We start from the raw sequence: 23,485 nt of genomic DNA on the forward strand, positions 1-23,485 counted from the left end.
GGTTGGATATATTAAACAACAGTCCTCAGCTGAGTTCTGGCTCACTGTATCGTATATCAAGTCTAGAAAAGGAGCTCAATGCACAGAAAGGCATTCTCTTCATTGAGGTATGTGATGTAAACATATTACGGTAATGCTTTCTATGAATGTCATAAGACTCTATAAGAGTCTATAACATCTATAAAGCCCTATCCAGACGGGATTAGTTTCTCAGGGGGTCCTGGGGTATTATTCTCTTTTATGTTTTTTTTTTTTTTTTTTTTTTTATTACCATCCGGAACGACCATGTATGTGTTTTTCTCAGACATGCTCTGAAAAAATTGCAGACTGAATTACCTATAGTTTATCGCTGAACTCCGTGGTCCTCCGGTAATTTTAGTCTCGTCCAGATTTACATCTCTGAGTTTCGTCACCTCACGTTTAATAAAATAGTTATTTGTCCACTGTTACACTTTGGGTACGCGTTTCCACAGAGATCCACGTAAACACAACAGCGAGTGGAAATGGAGGAGCTACTGAACGCGATGATGTCATCTGTCCGAGAAAGCCAAAAAACTCACTGGTCCTTCTGTTTTTCAGTTGCAGTCCGGATGCAGGAGTTTTATGACTGAGTAGAAGTGTGAAATATTTTTCACAGACGTCCCCCTGAGAAACTTATCCCATCCAAACAGGGCTTAAGACTATATAAACACGTTCATAACACACTATTATGCATTTACACGGCATTTTAAACAATGTTATAAACATTTCTAAAAATGCATAACACATTATACCAGTGTTTATTATGCATTATGAATTGTGATCCTAAGTCCCAGTAGGCAGAGAGCATTATGTCTAACAGAAGCTGCCTACTTATAAATAAACACTTTTCCTATGATGAAAGTCTGTCACTTCAATTGGAGTGTACACAGGGTACAAGAGATGTTATAATAAATTATAAATTACTATAATACGCTATTATAACATCTAAGATTCATATAATTAATGAATGGTTAGAAGAAATTATAGATGTATAAAGCCCTATATACTATTCTGCACAGTAGCATTGTTATTTTTTACAATCTGATTTGATGGAAATAAGCAAAAAATAAAAATAAATAGGCAAATGTAAGGATCTCAGACACTTTGAAAAAAGAAAACAGATTGGGATGGCTAGATAAACAGGTCAGAACATTTCCAACACATAGGTCTTTTAGAGTGTTCTTGGCATTCCTGCCATGATTAATTTCTACCAGAAATGCTCCAAGAAAGGTCGTGACTCCAAAGCTCATAGGAAAGGAAGGCATGGCCTCCTCCAGACCTCTGAAGGTGTGCTGTGGTATCTGTTAACAGCTAACCTCTTGGTGACAGGTACCACCGAACACCTTCAGAGGTCTTGTGGAGGCCATGCCTTAATGGGTCAGAGCTGTTTTAGTGTCATCAGGGGGACCTATACAGTATTAGGCAGTTGAATTTAATGTGATGGCTAAAGAGTGTACAGTTTTATGCAAAATATACATGTTGAGGAAAAGATAAAAATATTTTTGTATATATTTTGTATATAAAACTATTTTGCAAATACACTTGTTTTATTTAGCAGTCTTATAAATAAATGACACTATAGCTCTTAAACCTAAGCTGTTGCCGAGGTATGCTGACCCTTGATTTATAGCCAAAAACTGCAGCTAAACTTTGGAGCGATTTCAAGGACACAGCTGATCCTATCCTTCCAGGTCGTTTGTTACCCACAGTTCTTTTAGAATGGAGGTTTCATAATTATATCATTATCATATTAAAAAAACAAGAAGCAAAATGCAACAGGAGACATTTCTGGTGTTATCCATGACTAGTCTTTATATTCTTTTCCATTTGTGTGTTTCAATACGCTACCAAGAAAAAAATCTTCATAGGGCAGTCGTATTAAATACCCACCCTATTTCAGCAGCCTCTTAGGCTTTAAAATGCAGATATATGTGTATTTGTGTACTTATTTTTACTTTTTTACTGGGACATTCTGAGTATGACATCTAGGTAAAACATCCTCTGAAAAGCTGTAGTAAGACATATTTTGATTTCTGTTTGAGCTAACATGCTACATTGATAAATGTAATGTTTGTAATATGTAAAATAGACTGAATAGCATTTATTTTCGCAATTCAACAACTGTCCCTAGGCGTATATTGATCTGTTTAGAGTAAACACATTTTTTGTTTATTATAATGTATTAAGTAAAATGCATTTAAATGTTTATGTTAATGTGGTAACATACATAGTATAGTTTAAAATGCTGGAGTTTTCCTTTAAATGTGTAATATTTAGGTCTGTTTAGGTCAATTTTTCAGGAAACTGCTGAGTAAGTGTACAGATGGCACACTATAGTGGACACCATGCACTGTGTGTTGTCCTGGTTAACTTCCTCACTAATGTCCACAAAACGCATTGCTATGATAATACAGCACTACTTCTCAAAGTTGCTGATTTAGCCACTTAGGCCAGTTCAAACAAGGTGACTAAACTCAGGCATAAATAAACATCTCAAATGTTTCACAGTATGTTACTGCACCCTTCTGGACCACACACTCTGCCAGGCCACTACTGTGTCAGTGAGTGTCACTGCTATCTTAAGAAGGTTCCAGACCAAGTACCCTTTTATATATATCTTGTCACTAGCAGCCCAGAGCTCAGAAACTGACCAGTGATGAATAGAATACAGATGGGCTGCAGCCTGTAATTGTACACCTGTATAGATTACCTCTTAAAGAGACGGACCTGTTAATGTGACCAGTGATTGAAAGTACCAGGTAGGTGCTTCACACACACACTATCAAAGTGGCCAGTGAGTAGATGTACAACGTAGGTGTTTCCAATAAAGTGTCCAGTAAATGGAATAACAAGTTATAATGTTTTGATAAAGCAAGTAATTAATTGAAGTACAAGGTGGTTGTTTGTTTTAAAAAGCTGCCAGTGATTAGATATGCAAGGTAGGTTTTTCTAATGAAGTGGCCAGTAAATGGAAGTACAAGGTATATATTTCCAATAAAGTGTCCAGTGAGTTGAAATACATGGTATGAGTTTCCAATAAAGTGGCCAGTGAGCAGATATACAAGGTAGGTGTTTCTGATAAAGTGTCCAGTGAATAGGAATACAAAGTAGGTGTTTCTAATAAAGTGGCCAGTGAGTAGATATACAAGGTAGGTGTTTCTGATAAAGTGTCCAGTGAGTATCTAATAAAGTGTTTAGTGAGTGATAATACAAGGTAGGTGCTTGTTTGTTAAAGTGGCCAAGCCCTATCTGGACGGGAAAAACAGGAGGACCAGTGAGTTTTTGGGCTTTTTTTGGACACATGACATTGTGTTCAGTAGCTCCTCCATTTCCACTCGCTGTTGTGTTTACATGGATCTCTGTGAAAATGTGTGCCCAGAGTGAAATTACGGTGCGCGGCAGTGGACAAAATTATTTTATTTAACGCGAGGAGATGAAATTCAGAGACGTGTGTCTGGCAGGGGCGGATTTAACCACCACGCAAACCACGCAATTGCTTGGGGCCAACAGGAATCAGGGGGCCCCCTGCTGGCCAAAAACGATTATTTCTGACAAACAGCTAGTTTGTCAGAGTCAATATTGCAATTGGCTTTACAAAAGAATCCATTTGATCAGGGCCCCTGGAAAAAAAACATTGCTTGGGGCCCCATAACTTCCAAATCCACCCTTGGTGTCTGGACAGGACTAAAATTACAGGGCAACCACGGAGTTCAGCGAAAAACAGTAGATAATTCAGCCTGTAATTTTCTCTGAGGACGTCTGAGACACGTACATGGTCATTCCGGGGAGGAATAAATCATAAACGAGAAAATTACTCCAGCACCCCCTGAGAAAGGCTGTCCAGATAGGGCTTAAGTAGATATACAAGGGATGTGTCCAATAAGTAGTAGGTGTTTCTAATAAAGTGGCTAATAAGTAGTAGGTGCTTCTAATAAAGTGTCCAGTGAGTAGCTATACAAGGTAGGTGTTTCTAATAAAATGGCCAGTGAGTAGCTATACAAGGTAGGTGTTTCTAATAAAGTGGCCAGTGAGCAGCTATACAAGGTAGGTGTTTCTAATAAAGTGTCCAGTGAGTAGCTATACAAGGTAATTGTTTCTAATAAAATGGCCAGTGAGTAGCTATACAAGGTAGGTGTTTCTAATAAAATGGCCAGTGAGTAGCTATACAAGGTAGGTGTTTCTAATAAAGTGTCCAGTGAGTAGCTATACAAGATAGGTGTTTCTAATAAAGTGGCCAATAGGTATATATACAAATTAGATGTTTCTAATATAAAAGTGGCCAGTGAGTTGATATACGTACAAGGTAAACGTTATGTGTTTCTTATAAAGTGTCCAGTGAGTGATCATAGTGAAGCGTGCTGTTGTGTTCTCATGGTAGAGGGCAGCACCTACACTGAATCCTCTGTTCGCTGAAAGAAGAAGGAGAAGAAGGAGGTGTGTGAGTGAGAGGGAAACATGGCGGTTCCTCAGAAAGATGCTAACGTTAAACCGGGTAAAGCTGGCGGAAAGGAGCCGCAGCCTCTGATTATCGCTAAAACTCCTGCAGAGGAGCAGCGGCTGAAACTGGAGAGATTAATGCGCAACCCGGTGAGTGTTTACCCGCTCAGTGTTTACCGCTGCAGCACGTTAGCTTCAGTGTTAGCTAGCAGTTAGCTAACGTTAGTTATCCTCCTCCTACTCCTCGCTGTGTAAATAAATAAAGTGTTGTTTCACAGGACAAACTCGCTCCCATACCCGAACGACCCAAAGAGTGGAACCCAAGAGCTCCTCCAGAGTTTGTGAGAGATGTTATGGGTGAGTAGTTTTGATACTCACAGGGGTTATTATCGGTGTGTGCCTCTTCTTGTTGTGGTAAGGTAACTTATGGTAGCTAGTTTTGCTAAACTAACTAACTATTAACTAGATAATAGATTAAAACAATGTTTTAAAATTTCCCGCCTTACTATAGTTAAGTACCCCTAAGCTTGGGTGATCCCAAATTTGGTTCTCAAGAGTAAGAGGACTCTGTAGACATTTAATTTGTGGCTGAATGTTGTGTGTGTGTGTGTGTGTGTTTGTTTGTGTGTGTGTGTGTGTGTGTGTGTGTGTGTGAGAGGGGCTTTAAGTAGGCCTGTGTTTGAGGAGTGTTTGTGTTTTGTTATTAATTTAATATCTCTAAAACAATGCAGCTTATGCATGTTAACGAAATACATGTTTTTATATATATTACTAATTTACTAACGCAAACAAGCAGCCTTAACATGTGCATTGCCAGACAAAAGTTTGGACCTTCTCATTCACTGTTTTTCTTCATTTTATGTATCTTCTACTTTGTAGAGTAATATTAAACACATGAAAACAATTAAAAGACACACATGGAATTATGTAGTAAACAGTAATAAAAAGTGTTTGTCCTCCACAATCCCCTGACCTAAACCTAATCAACAGAGATGGTGATTTGGGATGAGCTGGAGCTTCACAGCGTGAAGGAAAACAGCTATTATTGTTCAGCACCTCCAGGAACTCTTTCAGTATGCTGAGAAATGTATTACAGGAGATCTGTCCTCAAAGCTAAATGTGGCTACTAAAGTCTAAAACATATCCTGGTTTGTTTATCAATTGTGGTTTACAGAATAATCCCACATGTGTTCCTATATGAAAAGGACACACATTGAATCAGAAGAGGTGTTTCCAAAGTTTAAATTAGTACTGAATGGCCAAAATAATCTCTTTTTATTTTACTTGTAAAATTTTACTTGTTTCCCAATAAAAACAATAACAATGCAAATACATTAATAAAATGTGTACAGTTGGCATAAAAATTGCTTTAACTAAATACTAGTGCTAATACTATTGCAGCTGTTTAGTCCTACTGTTTGGTCTGATAGGCCATAATTGTGAATGTGATTAATTTGATTATTGATTTAAAACTCAATGCTTTTAGGTATTTTAAATTATTTTGTTCCAGTGATAAGCTGTAATTAAAATGTACTGAAAGGTCAAGAGAAAAGTATATTTTTTAATTAAAAGAACCCATATAAAAGTATGATTTAAATGAATGGATACAAATTGAGTCCTTTACAGGTCAGTACCTATACACATAGGCTTAAATAAGAAACACAAAAGCCAAATAAGAGCTAGAGAAAATGTATAGTAAAACAAGCGAGGTAGGTAGATAGCTGCTGCTACTGATGTTGCCAGGCAGCATACTTTTGTCTCGTTCAATGTCAGGTAGTCCTTAGCAACCATTACTTATAGCACCATGTGCTTTATAGCACCATGCAAAAATAAATAAGGCGTCAAGGCATTTTGGACACATGAATGTTTTGCTTTTTTTTTTTTACTTTTCCATAAAGGAAAATCTTTTTCCATTTCCTTCCATTGAAATTTAAGTTTTTCTTTCTCCTGTATTTCTGCTATTTTTGAGATACAAGATTGTTGCATGACCATGAACCTTTTCCCCCTTTCGTTTAATCAAATAATTTTTGTGGCAGGCTCAAGTGCTGGTGCAGGCAGCGGAGAGTTCCATGTGTACAGACACTTGAGACGGCGCGAGTATCAGAGACAAGACTTCCTTGACCGGATGTCAGATAAGGTAATTGGGGGAAAATAGCTTATAATAATCAGATTGCTTTATGTATTTAAGATGAAGAGCATAGGTAAACTTCTATTACACTCGAATTATGCCTGAATAATGTGTCTTAAATAGACAGGCCTTAATTGACTGAGGATACATTTATGGCCTATGCTAGAGAGAGGGTTTGCACAGTTAGAGGTTTCATTAAAAGTTAATAATGTAACAAATCAAAAATTGGCAAAATGGTAAAATGAGTGATTACATTTTTGTAAATGTTATTTTGCTTCAGTATATACACAAAACATAAGAACACTTACAGACACCATAATCTACAGCAGACATGTTTTGTAATTAACAGACAGTATTTGTAATGCAGTGTAACTTTAAATGTGGCATTTAAAATGATTAAGATATATGATGTCAAAGTTTTAAGCTTACTGTCATGTTTCTTGTCTTCTTCAGCAAAAGCTTGATGAAGATTATATTCAGAAGGTGCAGGATAACCAGACAGCTGCAGAGGAGAGGACAGCCAAAAGAAGGAAGAAGAGGTAAATGCTTAGCAATTTATAAAGACAAATAATGAAATGTTATAAAACATAAGGTTGGGTCACCATTGTCAAAATTATAGTACTATCTGATTAAGCTTAAAAAGAGTGCACAGTTGTAGTGCATGGCAAAACCAGCAAATATCAAAGCCTCTTTTAATGTACTCAAACTTTTGTGTAGATCTTGTCGATTGTATTGTTTCTTTTTTTATATTAATATAAAGGATAGAATAACTATACATTTTAATTGGCTGAAATGTATTGTGTGAAAATGGCACATTTTTAGTAAACAAATTTGCCTAAGGGTGCCTGTGACTTTAAGAAACTGTGTTGACTGATGCACTTCCTTGTTGTTTGGGTTTTTCTTTTTTTTAAAGAGAAAAGCTTAAACTGAAGAAACAGATGGCAAAGAAAGCTAAATTGGAAAGCCAAAAGGGATCAGGTATGACATTCTTGTTTTTTATTATTTATATTGCCTGGTGTCACATACCCATTTTTTCTTTTCTGCACTGTGCAGTTAGGAAGTAATAACTGTGTCTGTTTCCCCAGATAAGGAAGATTCTTCAGCAAGTTCTAACGAGTCGACTGAGGAGCAGGAAGCGGAGGATGATGCAGAGTTACCCAGCTTTATTATGGGAAAGAGGTGATTCTCAAGGACGAATGGTCATAGCCTGTCGATTCTGAAAGCATTTGGCATCATGTTGGGCTCAAGTGCTGAGGCATTCTAATCCACAGAAAGACTTTTAAACCTGTTGTGGGTGTGGATGATACAACCTAACATTTTCCTGATCTGGCTACAATTGTGAAACACCTATATATTGACTCAAGGTAAATGTCGTATATGGTATTGATTGGTACAGCCTGTTTGTTTCCAGCAATACAAGATCAATTTACCGAAATATTTGACTAAATTGATTTTTTTTTACTGTACATATTTTAATAAACAACTACTAAAAACTGAAGGCTGTGGTTTTTTTTTTCTATTATTTTGAGAATCACTTGGCTGTTTACACTGAAATTCTAGCGAGATGCCATTGGTTATGATCATTACCATCCACTGCACTCTCCACTGTGGGTGGTAATGGCTTCTTTGCAGTATTTCTCCTTGTCATGAGAAGTCAACATCACTCACAAAATAGCACCTCACATTATAGTGTGGGAGCCTCCAAGCCATCCCCTTAGGTAACACTTCATGATATTTAATATTTTAAGGAAGTTTATTTCTTGTTTATAAAATGTACAAATTATCTTTGTTTGAAATTTTGATTCAATACCTTTAATCAGCTAATTACGATGTATTGTTAAAAAACAGTATGACAGTATTTCCACTGATGAAATTAACAATATACAGTACCAGTCAAAAGCTTAGACACACCTTCTCATTTAATGTATTCATTTTTGTCCTACATTGTAAATTTATACTGACGTCATCCAGACTATGTAGGAACACATTAGGAATCATGTAGTAACTTCAAAATTTTAATCAAACCATAATTCTATGTGAAGCATTTAGATTGTTCTTACTTGGGGTGCTAATTGCAGTTTCTGAGGCTGATAACTCTGATGAACTTATCCTTTTCAACAGAGGAATCTCTTGCTCTTCCTTTCCTGATGAGAGCCAGTTTCAACATAACGTTTTGATGGTCTTTTTGAATTGACTGACCTTCATTTTTTTTATTTTTGTTAAGTAGTTCTTTCCATAATATTGATTAAATCATTACTCAAATAAAAATATATAACTTTTTTTCATAGTTTGGATTACTTTAGTATTAATCTAAAATGCAGAAACTTTTTACTTTGACTGTTATTTTTCTATATTCATAAAGACCTTTCTAAATCCAGTCTGGGTAAGAAATAAAGAATATGCACTGTTTTAATTGCCTTGTCATGAAAAGAATGAGAGTGGTGTCCATTTATCTTTCAGGGATATAATGAGCTTTGTTCCCTGTAGCAGAATGTGAAACTATTCTCCAGTCGTGTCAAGAAATTCTTACGTCTTGTGGGTGTGAAGGTAAAAAGCTGGCTTAATATAATTTGAACAATATTTAATTCCTTAAATGAATAGCCAGAGGACATAAAGGAGCGTCTATAGTGGCTTTGTCTAGAAGCTTAGTAAGGACTAGCCACAAAAATGTGTTTTTTTATTATAATCCCTGGGTGGGCCTTGAAAAAAAATTAAATATGGAATTATAATAGTTTTAGATGTATTTTAATTAACACTGAGTGGTGACCTGCTGTAAAGAATGGTATTAAAAAGAGTTTCTTCTGCTTTTGTTGGATTAACTCGCCACTACCTAGGAAAGCTTTCTACCAGGTTTTAAAGCATTGCTGTGAAGATTTTATTCTTTATTATATATGTGAACAAAAACCATTAGTAAAGTCAGCATAATGTTGTATGACCTACCCCACCTCATCTCCAACATCCCAACTCATTCGAAAAGTATTGGATACAGCACCATCATTCCAGTAAAATACAGACCCACACATATAACATTATGCGTCAGGCATGTTGACAATGAATATTATTTTGTTTGCTCCAGAGAGGCAGTACTTCTCTACAGGGATTGGACAACTTTGTATAATTGTGTACATTTACGCATCTATTGGTACAACCTAAAGTAGCATTCATTACAAGGGGTGCCTTCACAATGCATTTACAAACATTTAGACATATCATGTGTCTGCTTCTCAAGTTTAATTAGTAGTTAGGTTAATGTTGCTAAAACTGAACTTACACTGTTACCTAGAGACAGTAACCACCCACACAGAATTGTACATGCTAGTTCTAATAAAAGCAACCATGCAGATATCTGGGATGGTGGTTCTCTATGTGTGACATCTAGTGGTATAAAACATATATAGAACCTTTAATGCTTTAATTTTGTGTTTTTGATCATGTGTTTCTGCCTCCGCACATGTACTCACCCCATACCTGCACTGCTTATACTTACACTATCATTTTTACCAGTCATAAGCTTTTGAACCTCTATATTGGCACTACTGTTTATACTGGTAGTGTAAGTCCCTCTTTAATCCCCCACCACACCTAACTGGTACACTCTTATATTGCACATTATATTATATTGTCTTCTGTACCTTTTGTTTCACACTAGAAGGCGCACCAGATTATAAGCTACACTATCCATAAATGTCTATATTCTGATCTATTTTCATAAATATATCGCACCAAATTTAAGGCACAATTTAAGAAACACTTTAAGAAACTTTTGCTGTAGCTACCTAAGTAAAGTAAAGGTAAGCTAAGTAAACAAAACTGTAATAAAAAAAACCAACAGTGGTACACAGAGGAACCCTGAGTTTTCCGGTAAGCCAGGGTGATATCAGCTAGCTTGTAGCTTGTTTTAACATGGTAATGCTTAATACAAACACTACAGTTCGATAATACTCACCTCCGAACATCGAAAGAGCTAGTGCTGCAGTTAGCGGGGAATGCTAATATAACAGTCTCCAGAACTAAACTGAAACTCGCGTATAACGCTGCACTTCAGTAGAGTGTCTTTACTGCTTCTTACAACCTGACTGATAAAATTCATACAAAATTATCACAGAATTAAAAGGCACAATGACAATTTTAGGGAAAATTAAAGGATTTTAAGTGCGCCTTATAGTGTGAAAAGTAGGGTATGTCTGTATCTGTGACCATGTTTAATGTCTATTTTATTCTATTCATATTATTTATAATTTTATTTAGTTGTACTTTAGTCAACTGCTTTATGTTGTTTTTATTTCCTGTAACTTTGGGAAGAAAAGCAAACTTAAATTCTCAGTTTGTCCTCAGTATATTCTCAGTATTGACAATAAAACAACTCTAAAGGGCAAAATAGCTAGCACTTAGCGCGGTTAGCAGCTAATGCTAATGCTGCTCCAGCAGTGCTAGCCAGGGTTAGCAGCAGGCTACAGGCCGACAATACTCACCTGAAAGAGCCAGCGCTTAGCGTGGTTAGCAGCTAATGTTAATACTGCTGGAGAAATAAACTGAAACTCCTGTATAATACTGTATTTCAGCAGAGTGACTTTACTGCTCATTACAACCTGACTGGGAAAATATAAAAAAGATTAATAAATAAGGCACACCAGATTATAATTACTTGATTTGAACTGACTTGGTACTAAATAAACCAACCTCAAATACCAGGCACCTTCAGCATGGTTTTCTGAGAGTCTATTAAAAAGATTTGACCAACCTGCTACAGTTGTCCACCTCATACCATTGTCTTCTCTTTAGCTGGTGAGAAGCTTTTTATGCAGATCTGAATCATCAGAAACACCCATTTCATGTCATAGCAGGTCCTGGTTAAGCTGGTTTTTGCTGAGCCCAATTAAAAGAACAGTACAACTGATCCAGAAAGCCTAATCTGATGGTAGATATGTGGAATTCTAACAGAAGATTTTCTTAGCCACTGGTATTGAACTAGCATTGTTGTCAGTTTGTGGTGTGCTGTTACAGCTGGATGCTGTCCTGAACTGTAAATTATTGTGAATTATGATTTTAAAGCTCAATCTACAGAGATGTTATATCTAACTTTTGTAAAAAGTGTTTTGAACAGTCATTTACAGTTCTAAATAAGCTCAAATAAAATGTATTTTGGTGCTATAAAGAACCATCTATAAAGTTGTCCTTTAATGCAAAGAACCCTTTGTCTGGTCATACTAAGGTCACTTAAACATCGAATATAAGCCAAATTTCATGTGCATTTATGTGCCCTACCCTACTTGTATATACATACGTACTGAATGGAATGTATACCCAAAATGTTTTTTTCTTTATTTCTGCCCTTCTTAAATATCACCCCAGTCTTCATTATTAAGGTATTATATTACTATTTTAGGTTAGATTAATATTAAACTAAGCTTTTTTGCAACAGTCAAAAATATTGTAAAAATAAATTAAATAATTGTATTATTAGATTATTTCTGATACTAAAATTGCTGTATTATGTTTGTATTTCATCTCTTGCATTCCATAGTCACAATGTGACTGTTGTATAAATTATTATGGTTACACTTCATTAGTCAAGTATAATAATGGTAAATGTGGTATCTCCCAATGTTCATGCATGAATATGGCCTTACTTATGATGTTATATGGATGTGGTAATCAATTTACCTTGATTAAATAGGTACTATACTTTACCAGTGTTGCCCATCCCACTCTTTAGACCAAATTTACCCCCCTGCTACCAACCTACAACAGAATATGGGACAGCAGTCACTAATACCTGGAAAGTTGTTGACGGTGTGGGCTTAGTTAGGCTGTTTTCCACTGTGGTGTCAAATTTCTTTCCCACGTTCTGTTTTGATGATGCAGAGAGTTGGTCTTCTGTGTGGAGACTTTGCTCTATTCTCTGTTAACTGGTTTAAAATGACTGAAGGTAGAAACTATTCTTACAGCACAACAATACAGTTAAACTGGAATTTGATTTGTCATTAGATTTGTTTGGAGCACCTCCCGGTTTCCAGTAGGAGTGGAACACATACACAAATACACGAAAGGGCTGAACTCCACTCCCTTCACCTGCTGTATTCTCCTCTATAAGGGGTGGGATGATGTTTGTCAGAGACGCTTTTAAGTGGCAAAACCTGCCAGGTTTCATCCACACAGCGATTTATTAGAAAGGAACACATTGTGCCCTCCTTGCTTGACTCCAAAATGGAAGTCTACCTTGTGCTGTGCTTTATATGTATGCTGCCTATTCCTGCAAAAAGTGAGTACCTTTTCTTTAATTATTTGATTAATTGAGTGCCAATCATAGAAATAAATCAAATTGGTAATGTTGACATTCTGTATATGGGCTTATGTTTCCTTGTGTTGTCAGGTTTACAAAAGAATGCATTAAAAAGACAATAATGCATAACTGTTTGAACATTTTGTAAAGTAACTCAACATTTTCCATAGCATAAAAAATGTCTTCTTATATTAAAATAAATACATAAATAAATAAATAATATAAAAATGTTACATTTACATGTTATTAATTACAGTAGGTTTCAAAATGAAACTAAGCAAAATAACACTTTATTGCACAGTTTGTAGACTGCAGATCTGTCGATCATAAAAATAGCGATACCAAAAACATTGTTGAGAGAATGATGCCACGCCCATGAAACATGTTTCTTGAAGAGTTTGTTGTAAAGTTTAAGTGTTTATTGCTTTTTTTTTTATTGAACTATCACTAATTAAATAATGATTTCAGTGGATAAATGGTTCTAAGCTTAGTTTAAAGGAAATATATATTTCTTTATAGCACCCAAAAGGGTTTCACTATGTGTTATGTAAAAGGCCCTTTCTCTTAGAGTGTTTTCAAATATATATTTATTGAAAGTGGTTTCTCTGTCCAAAAAACCCTTTCTTGGAAATTTCGTTGTAAGCGTCAATCCTATTACTTGTATCCACTCATTAAAGTACATTATATCTTATGTCATATGTACTTTACATGTAATACGCAAACTTTAGGACTTGATGTGCTTATTTAACACAAGTAACAGTGATTTTCTGACAGCTGACTCTTATCAGCAAGGCAACATTTACGTAACTAGTAGGTATTTTCACTCATCACTTATCATAAGCAGGCCCTGTAGCTCGCCCTGTCCCATTTATTCATACACCTGTTCGAGTACTGCAGAGAAAAGGTTTCAGTCTGGCAAAGTGCCAGCTAATTTAGTCTTCTCTTCATCAAAAAGTCCCCCGACATCCTATTAAAGCAGTAATTTTCATCACGACAAGGACACCTGCTATTTAAATTCAGTTTTTCAGTTGAAAATGGTGAGTTGAGTAAGACAGGGTTGTGCCTAACTGTAAGGCAGGAGTGCCAAACCCCATTCTCTGCTCACGCCCGCCCGGAGAGAAGCCGTTATAATGTAACGCAGACAGAAACTTGCAGACAAGACAGGGCTTGTTTTCTGATACTTCATCTCCACATAGCGGCCCTGTTCTCATTGCGCAATGAGCAGATACCTCAGGTAGCAGGTGCAAATGAAACAGGTGCAATGTAACAACCACAGTATTTAAATTGTCCATATTCTATTTTCTTTTTGACATTTTTTCATTCATAATAAACATTATAAACCTAATAAACATGATAAACTTTAGTATATTCTGACCTTTCATTACCCCCTAGAATTAATCAAGCCTCTATTTTTACTCTGCTAGGTTTTATAGGTTGTATACTGCATGTAAATAACCTCTGTCCTCATTGGTTATGCTAAATTTTACATCATGCATAAAACATTCCAGACTGAAACACTCCTTCTAAATATCATTGTGAATGGGTGGCTACAAACAGCTGTCGGCTGATTCACGATGGTTATTGCGTAACGCCACTGTCAGACCAACACCTTTTATCTCCAAAACATAAACTTTACAGGAAAAAGAAAAAAACTTTTCCAAACGTTTCAATAAAAGCCCATGTAATTTTTTTCAATTTAAAATTATTAAGGTGCATTTCTTTTGGAATTTGAACTAGAGTAACATATTCTGAAAGATTTAGTCAAATGAAATCCTGACTTATGTTGTATGTGGTGTGATATAATATGAGCCAAAAAAATAGTCCCATTCTAAAAACAGCTTAGTCAAACAATCTTCCAGACAAAACAGTTTTTTGAAATGCAATGGATAATAAAGAATAAAGCAAAATAAATCTAAGTTTAAAAAGAACAGCATCTAAACAGTGAGTCTTCTGACTGTACTTGATTGGTCAGAAAACTACCAGTATCTGCCCTCCTATCTGCCCATACTGAGTGCTTTAAAGCTCTCAGCCAGTGTATTTCAGCCTCCCTCAGTCTAAACTTCAGTCTTTTTTGGCCAAGTCTTATGTCTTAACTACCAAACCTCATCACTACCCACTGTTCCACTAATCACGAGTGAGTGGCATACATTCTTGAGGTCAACCTGACAAAACTATTCCATATTCTTTCATATTAAGCATGAATTTTGTGTAACGAAGACAGTATGCACCATAAACACAACAAGGGGTTTTCATTCATTCCAAGTTTAGAATGCAAACTACAACATAATGTGTTATTCTAAGAGATAACTGTGCAAACAGTAGTGCTAATAGGGTCATAATAAGAAGGACTCGACCATCTGCTTAATCATGTCTGTTTTATTCAACAGGCATAACTACGGTTGACTGCAAGCCAGCTATTAATGAGAGTCTGGCAGCAAAAATCACCATCAACACTGTGATCCTTCAGCAGCCAAGATGTTGCTTTGATAACCTCACAAATTTGCCTTGTACCTCTAACACATGTGAGATATGGCTGGTGCCTGCAGTTGACACAGGTGACGTTTTCTTTCTCTTGACTTAAATCTGACCAAAAAACTTATCGAAACATACCATTGCTATGGAGAACTAGTCAGTGTAAAGGCTCATTTATACTTCGTTGTATCGTTGAAGATACAATTATATACTATTGAGCTCTGTCTGCTGCTACATTGTAACTGTTAGCATGTTGTAGCATGATGATGTTAGCCAGCATTTGTCTAGATTACTTTACCTATCTCAAATACTTGCTGCTGCAATAACTCAGCTGCGCATGAACCAGTATGAACAATGAATCCGAGCACTCAAAGGCTCAAAAGGCTTTAAAAATGCCTATCCCTAATTGTGATTGTGATGTAGTTCTTAGCTAAGGTTAGCTAGCTAGCTAAGAGGTGTAACTGCTAACCTAGCTTACCTTAGCTGAAGCTTAGTGCTTACCTGTTCAGGAGAAAATTTGCCAGCTTGGCGTTTGTCTTGTAGTCCTTTTGGGTTCTAAGCTGTCTTTGTCTATCAAACACATTACCAATATTTACTCAAGGCTTACTCTGTCTCTGATCATGGAGATTTTTAGAAGAGTGCCGAGGCTACCATATGCTGTGTTTGCTTGCTTTTGTAGTCGATACCTGGCAACACAGGGTGTAAAAATAGGACTAGGGAATGTGCAGCTAGTGGCATCAGAAGCTAAAAAGGTGAATATATTTCTGCTTTGTAACAAAAACGTTCTATGTTTTTGTAGTAAGTACATTATCAATGTCTCTACCATCAGCATGTTTGTCGTTTTCAGAATAGTTTTCCTTTGAAATGCCCTCTAGTGGATGTATTGCTTAACATCCATGGCAAAAAAAGGATGCATAGAAGCATGTGGGCAGTGACAGTTAAATTGTTTGAAACAGGCATATTCGTTTTTTGAGTATAAATGAGCCTTGATACAAACAGGATTTTGTTAACTTAACTCTAATAGCCTCCATAAATTCTTGCCCATTTTAGGTTAGTGTTAAAATATTTAAATATTAATTTAATAACTTATACATTTACATTTCTGTCTCCTTTGTAGGGCTCAGTACATTTGATGCAAACAAAGCCAGCTCAGCTATTCTCAGTCTTTCCCCGTACCCTACAGCTTTCACTGGCAGCAGCCCTGCAAATTATTTTCTGACCAAAGTTGGTCTTCAGAGTGATTTCCCCTGTGTGTCCCCCTCTCCTGGTGGCTACTTCAGAGTCGGAGCAGATGGTGCTTGCTCCACCACTAACTGCAATGGATTTTTACCTCAGGGGTCATCTCCAAGGTATTATGGAGCATGTTGTTAGCATGTAGCAAGTTTTCTTTTTTATTATGTAAATTAGGCATATACAGCTCTGGAAAATATAAGAGGTAAATTAAAAATGATGACTTTTTTTTATTTTACCAAATTGAAAAGCTCCAGAATATAATCAAGAGGAAGATGATTGATCACAAGCCATCAAACCAAGCTGAACTGCCTGAATTTTTTGCACCAGGAGTGCCATAAAGTTATCCAAAAGCAGTGTGTAAGACTGGAGGAGAACATGCCAAGATGCATGAAAACTGTTATTCCACCAAATATTAATTTAAAACTGTATGAATATGAACTTGTTTTTTTGTTGTTGCATTATTTGAGGTCTGAAAACTCTGAATCTTTTTCGTTAATTGACGATTTTTGCAAATAAATGCTTTAAATGACAATATATATTTGGGGGAATTTGGGAGAAATATCATCTGTAGTTTCTAGAATAAAACAACAATGTTCATTTTACTCAAACATGTACCTATAAATAGCATAATCAGAGAAACTGATTTAGAAACTGAAGAGGTCTCTTAATTTTTTCCAGAGCTTCATTTTTGTTGAATGTCTCTATTGACTCTATTATGTAAATTATTCTGTGATTACCTGCTATTTGTTTTTGTGGCTTTTCAGCTTCAAGTATCTTCTTGTTGACTCAGTTAACAAGACAGTGCTTGCAGAGACAAAGTGGTCTGACAGCATCGCACTCTACACCTGTAAGAAATCTTCAGTTCCAGAATACGTTTTTAATTCTGTTGCTTTAGTATTTTAATTAACTCATGTTTCTTCTTTCAGTAAAAGACCCTGGCACTCTCGGTGATGGTTTTGCGGGAAGATCTGGTGCTATGGTCATCATCACCACACTTTTGAGTGTTGCTGCGGCTGTGCTTTTGCTTTTCCTTATCGTGGTTCTAGCACTGTGCTGGTAGGTATACCTAGTCCTGTCTAGTTGAACAAAGTATTGCCCCTTTCAAAGAACTGGCTCATAATTACTTAGACCCTGGCTCAATCCCATTTCACCCCTTGGCCCTACCACTTACCCCTACCCCACCCCTTCGAGTGAAACAAATGTACAAGGGGAAGGGGTGAAATCCTCCCCCTAAGAACTGGGACAACCCTTTAATACATCATCAGGAGCGCTAAAGATCATTTAGCTAGCTGCTGGTTAACTGGTTAACTTCAGAAAGGGGGAAGATGGTGCAGAAATGAATCATTATTGTCAGTATTCAATACTGTCAATATTGTCATTTATTCAATATTGTCATATTCCTCTGTGAAGGGGAGCCAAAATTAGCTTTGATTCGCTTTAATTTTATTTTTATTTTTTTATTTTTCCTGTTCTTCCTTAAATGCTACAGTCTCTGCTGTCTGTTCCACCATTTAGGTGGAACGGGAAAGATAGCTAGAACTAAAACTACAATAAGTGATTCTCATATCCCTTGGTTTGAAGTGCGCCTCTGAAAAATCTCTGTATGAAGGGCTAACAAGCCCTATTCCTTCCCCCTACACCTAAGAATCGGGACACCCCTACCCCTTGGCGTGCACGCGCAAAACAGAGGGGTAGAGGGTAGGTGGTAGGGCCAATGGGTGAAATGGGATTGGGCCCCTGTTTATACCTGATCATTTCATGCATCATTAATATCAGTTGTATGTATGAATAAGGCAAAGCCACAAAAATGCAAGTGTAAACGCACCCATGGCCCATTTAAAACAGATACAAATCTGAACACTCACACCACTTCAGAAGGTAATCTGGAACATATTTTAGAAACAGAGTTACACAATGGTAAACAAAAAAAGTTTTATGCATGTACCCAGATTGTCAATCAGCAGCAACAACCCCTTTCATTTCTACCATGGAGAATCCACTTTAGAACTTCTGAAGTTCTGATATACAGTACGCATGAATTTGACTACAGAACTATGACATAAGGTCCAGTGAAGCCTGGTGGTGGTAGTATTTCTGAACTATTTGCACTAAAGATGCATCACTTTATGCATCTTTCATATCAGGAATATATCTGGATAAGGTCAAGGCTAAAGTAGGGGTGGGCGATATGGCCCTAAAATAATATCACAATATTTCATGGTAATATCGCGATAACGATACTCTTGACGATATGAGGAAATACTGAATTAAAAAAAGAATATTTCAAGAATACACTACTGCACTTAAATGAATATTAAATTTTCTTATTGCATATAATATGATATGGCACACCCCTAACTGAGATATTAAAAAATACAAGAAATGTATCAGATTTGTATAATATCTTTCACGATATAAAAAAATGTTGGCGATATTACCGTGTGCGATATGATATGGCACACCCCTAGGCTAAAGTATTAACACACCCAAAATCTGAGATTAATTTGAGCTACGAGTTAATTATAACAGTGTAAACACATCTGTCTCTCCAAGACTCCAAAACAACCAAAACCCCTTGCAGTACAAATAAAACACTAGTAATAATTGTTACGTGGATGTTGCCACAAAAAAGAAAGACAATTATACAAAATCAATTTCACAAAATGTCATTCATAGTTCTTGCAATTTTTTAATCTGACTGAAATGTTTTCCTCTTCAGCTGTGGAGGTAAAAGCAAAGGATCTGGTTCAGTGGTTGGTTCAGTGATGGGATCTTTCCGCATACCCCGCTACGACACACACCACCTGAAAGACCCCGCCCCGTACGACAACCCCGCGTATGAGAAAGAAAGGAAGTACACCACGCAAGACACCTTGCCCAAGACTAAAGCCACCAGTGCTGTGAATCCTGTCACACAGGATACCATCAAACTGCAGAAGATATGAACGCAAAGAACTCAAAGAAACGGAAACGTGAGATCACAAATGCTAATGTGGCTAAAAATGAGTGGAGGCTAGTAGGGTAGGAAAGCATGGTATGACCGTTATTAATAGCTTTTATGTATGATGTAGGGTGAGCAATATTAAAGGTAAGATGCTACAATAACCTTTTCTGTGTGCCATGTGTATTATGACTACTTAAACCAGTCACAAACACCAATCAGCCATAGCATTAAAACCACCTGCCTATTATTATAGGGTGAGTCCTACTTGAGCCACCAAAACAGCTCCTTGAGGCACAGAGAAACAAAAGGAGAGATACTGTAGTCTCTGTAGCTGAGCTGGCTAGGATGGAAAAGATGGCTTCTTTAGGATGGAAAACACTCTGACTGTCTTGAAAATATGAAGTTGCAAGGTGCGATTATCATGGATTGTTTTATTAAGCCTCGAGTGCCCATGAGCTGTTGTTGGGATCATTGTCATAAGACCTGCCTAATGTTTTGGAGCTCTGAAATTATCAGTTTTGTTAAAGTCACTAAGATACTTAGATCCAATCCCACTTCAAACTGCCCCAGTTCTTGTTAAGAGGGGTAGGGTGAAGTGTTAGGGCTACAAACAGAGATTTTTCAGAGGCACACTCAAAACAAGATGGCAACACAAACAACCAAATAACCCAAACACATTTGTGTTTGTTCCTTGTTAAAATTTAAGATAACCACTTTGTTACCATAGTGTAATGTGTAGTTTCAATGTTTTATGGCCATTATCTTCATAACAAGCATAGAAAAATCGCTAGTAGTTGTCTAAGTAGCTAGCTAGCTAACTTTCCATCTTAAATGGTGCAACAGACTGCAGAGACTGCAGCATTTAATGAGAACTGAAAAATAATAAAATAAAATAAAGTGTAATAAAAGCTAATTTTAACTCCCCTTCACAGAGGAATTAAGAATTAAACAGTAATAATGAATTGCTGCACCACCTGCCCCATTTCTGAAGGCATACAATGCCCTAAAGTTAACTACTTAACCAGCAGCTAAGTTACTAAACTTATGGCTAAAACTAAACTAGCACTCCAGTATGAAAACAGTCTGGATTGCTTTATGTGAATGTTTGGTAAAGCGAGATGACGTTCATTGGAGTAGTGCAGCGGCCGGGAGGTAACATACAGTAAGCCTTTAGGAGCAGGTGCAAGTAGGAGGGACTCTTGTGGGCAATCCTTCATATGCTTGCTACCTAATATCCTGGCTCTTAATCGGTGTCACACAGTAATCTTCTCCTGACTTTGTTTTTAGTGTTATGGCTGATCAGTGTATAGTAGTTACATACAAAATACTGTACGTACAAGTTTGTCCATTCTCACTTGTTTGCAACCACAGACAAACTAAATGTTGTGATACACATGGCTCATTATAATACTGTTCAAAAGTTTGGAATCATTTTTTAAACTTTCTATTATATTAAATCAATAGTTTAAAAGGCCTGTTATTTAGCAAAAAATATATATAACATGTATATATAAATTTTTGGCAATAAGCGACCACATTTGTCCAGAATCACATAAACATGTGTTTTGTTGGCTAGAGTTTACCTTAAATTTAAATAATCATCTTTTTAAAATAATCCAGATAAAAAGATGCATGGTGCTCAACAACTATAGATACAAATGATGGATTGAACTAAAACATGCATGATCTCATTAAAGATCAGGGGATGTTGTGTAGAATTGATTCGGAAATTCTAACAACCTACACAGACCCAAGGTTCTATGATTTATCAGCTTAAATGCACACAGAGTTAAAGACAGTAAGAAAATGTGGTTTCTGGCATGTAAAACAGCTCATTCTCGCAGGGGTTTAACTTAGGTGGATCAGGTCTGTTAATCATGATGAGATGTCAACTTAAGATGACACGACATGATAAGAATTAAATAGAACCCATGATGGGTTTTAGAAGGGGGATGGAAAGGATGAGTAATGTGTCATCAGCATAGCAATACTAGGAGAACCCATGAGAAGATTTAGTGTTCAACAGATGACAGTTTGGCCTTGCAGTATGGTGCCTCTTAATAACCGCTGAGAGGGCAGCTTGTGCCAGTATGAAGACAGTCTGCTTGAATTCTGTACAGACACTGCATTCAAGAGTCTCTAAGAGGAAACAAAGGTCAGAAACTTGACTGTATTTGCTGATGCATGAGCTGTCTATAATGTAGAAGTTGACTTCTTTAGGATGAACAACACTATGGTGATCTTGGAGACATTACGTAGACATAGTTCTAAGGACAACACAGTAAATTCACCAGTGTTTGATTAATTAGTGTTGAATTAACACTGAGAATGTAAAATTTAAACTTAACAGTGTTGATTTAACACTGGCAAATTTACTGTGAAGGAGCTGTTTAAGTTGTAATCCTAAATAAAAAAATCGTTTTCAAATTTCAAATAATATCATATCAGGTACTTTTTAAAAGGGGTTCTATAGTTAAGGCAGTGGCTCTGTATAAAACCAAAACAACTTATAATAATTTAATAGTTATTTAAGAATATATTATATAGTAATTTTTCATCACAGTAAGGAACAAATGAAACAGGCAAAAATATGCATATTTGTATTTGGTCTACTTAAAGAGTACGAACAGTAAATACAAGCAGCATGTTTTGAACAGTTTTTCCAAACTTTTGAACTATAAAATAATGTAATACATTTGCTCACTCTTACTTCTTAGCTACAGTAGCATTTTGATTAAACTAGTGCTTTCATTTACAACCAATGGTCCAGACTGGTCCAGTTGGTAATCTCACTCTTTTTTATAAGCACATTTTTTACTTTATTTTTAATGATATTGTGGGCATATTCATTCTGATTTAGAGAAGCAGAAAATTGCCAAAGAACAGTAGAGATACATTAAACTAAATGTATTTCACATTGCACAAAAAAAATAATTATTTCTGCAGCTTAAGTTCTGTATTGTAACCATGTACCAAATCATTTGTAATAATTTAGATATGCATATAGTCCAGTATTGTTGGTAACTGCAAAAGTAAAACTGAAAATAGTACAAGTACTAAAGGGAATATACTGTCTATTTTATCTCTGTAGATTAAATCAAATCTAAAAATGATCTTTAAAAAAAAAAAAAAAAAAGACTTGTTCACCAAAGTCCAAGCAGATGTGACGGAACTGCAATTAATGTGTAATGAACCGTGATGTTCACTAGGTGGAGCTGCTTGACACAAAGCTCAATTAACTTTCTATCTGGTAGAGAGCTGGAGTGCTGGGGTTTAGGATGATTTACAGGGTGTCACAAGTGATTAGAAGCAAAAGGGCACAAAAATGTCCCTCAAATAGTCGTGCAATTGTAATAAATCAGGCCCGGGAACAGAGTCCAGCACAGTCAGAACATTTTCTCTGCTCTGTCACACTTGCTTAACCTGACCATTAAAAGAGGAGTCAAATCAGATGTGTGATTAAAGTAATTACAATACTGTGCTGATCTCTGGCCCTGCAGAATATAGTGACATTTTTTTTTTCTAAATTTGAATGGAAGATATTGTAAAATATGATGCTTTCCTATATGAGCATTTCTATTGGTATATTAATGCAGAATCATTTACACAGTGTACAGAGCAGTTATCGGGTTCAAACACTGTAAAAAAAAAACTATATAGCAGCAATATGATGCAGGCTATAAAATGGTCTTTAAAATGGTAACAGTGTACAGAAGTTGCAAAATATATATATATATATTTAGATAGATAGATAGATAGATAGATAGATAGATAGATAGATAGATAGATAGATAGATAGATAGATAGATAGATAGATAGATAGATAGACTCTATTAACTCACCTCAACATGCCTTTTGCAATCATTTAAACCTTTGTGGGCAATGCTAAACTCACTATTGCAAACTGTACAGCAGGCAAGACTTTCATTGTTTTTTGAGACATGGATATACTTTAGAGTAGTCAGAG

The 23,485-nt window shown here is 36.2% G+C and overlaps 2 protein-coding genes across 2 annotated transcripts; both read left to right on the forward strand.

Annotated features, from left to right (window-relative positions):
* The first annotated feature begins 4,410 nt into the window (after window positions 1-4,410).
* prkrip1 (PRKR interacting protein 1) lies at window positions 4,411-8,084 on the forward strand. The gene is made up of 6 exons (XM_007245258.4): window positions 4,411-4,608; window positions 4,737-4,815; window positions 6,495-6,595; window positions 7,040-7,125; window positions 7,500-7,564; window positions 7,672-8,084. Exons 1-6 carry the CDS (start codon window positions 4,477-4,479, stop codon window positions 7,767-7,769), a joined length of 561 nt encoding a protein of 186 aa, XP_007245320.2. The 5' UTR covers window positions 4,411-4,476; the 3' UTR covers window positions 7,770-8,084.
* A 4,575-nt stretch (window positions 8,085-12,659) lies between these two features.
* upk3b (uroplakin 3b) lies at window positions 12,660-23,238 on the forward strand. The gene is made up of 6 exons (XM_007245257.4): window positions 12,660-12,848; window positions 15,257-15,424; window positions 16,459-16,690; window positions 17,339-17,421; window positions 17,501-17,630; window positions 19,294-23,238. The coding sequence occupies exons 1-6, from the start codon at window positions 12,794-12,796 to the stop codon at window positions 19,517-19,519; spliced, it is 894 nt and encodes a 297-aa protein (XP_007245319.2). The 5' UTR covers window positions 12,660-12,793; the 3' UTR covers window positions 19,520-23,238.
* Window positions 23,239-23,485: the final 247 nt, after the last annotated feature.

The sequence above is a fragment of the Astyanax mexicanus genome, chromosome 1 (genome assembly GCF_023375975.1).
Source record: "Astyanax mexicanus isolate ESR-SI-001 chromosome 1, AstMex3_surface, whole genome shotgun sequence".
NCBI classification, from domain to species: domain Eukaryota; kingdom Metazoa; phylum Chordata; class Actinopteri; order Characiformes; family Acestrorhamphidae; genus Astyanax; species Astyanax mexicanus.

Excerpts from the sequence above, each read along its gene's own strand:
- prkrip1 (XM_007245258.4), top strand. The coding sequence starts at position 4,477 with ATGGCGGTTCCTCAGAAAGATGCTAACGTTAAACCGGGTAAAGCTGGC. Across the intron at positions 4,816-6,494 it reads GTTTGTGAGAGATGTTATGG|GCTCAAGTGCTGGTGCAGGC; the intron begins GTGAGTAGTTTT and ends TTTTTGTGGCAG. Across the intron at positions 7,126-7,499 it reads GCCAAAAGAAGGAAGAAGAG|AGAAAAGCTTAAACTGAAGA; the intron begins GTAAATGCTTAG and ends TTTTTTTTAAAG.
- upk3b (XM_007245257.4), top strand. The coding sequence starts at position 12,794 with ATGGAAGTCTACCTTGTGCTGTGCTTTATATGTATGCTGCCTATTCCT. Across the intron at positions 12,849-15,256 it reads GCTGCCTATTCCTGCAAAAA|GCATAACTACGGTTGACTGC; the intron begins GTGAGTACCTTT and ends TTTATTCAACAG. Across the intron at positions 17,422-17,500 it reads CAGCATCGCACTCTACACCT|TAAAAGACCCTGGCACTCTC; the intron begins GTAAGAAATCTT and ends TTCTTCTTTCAG.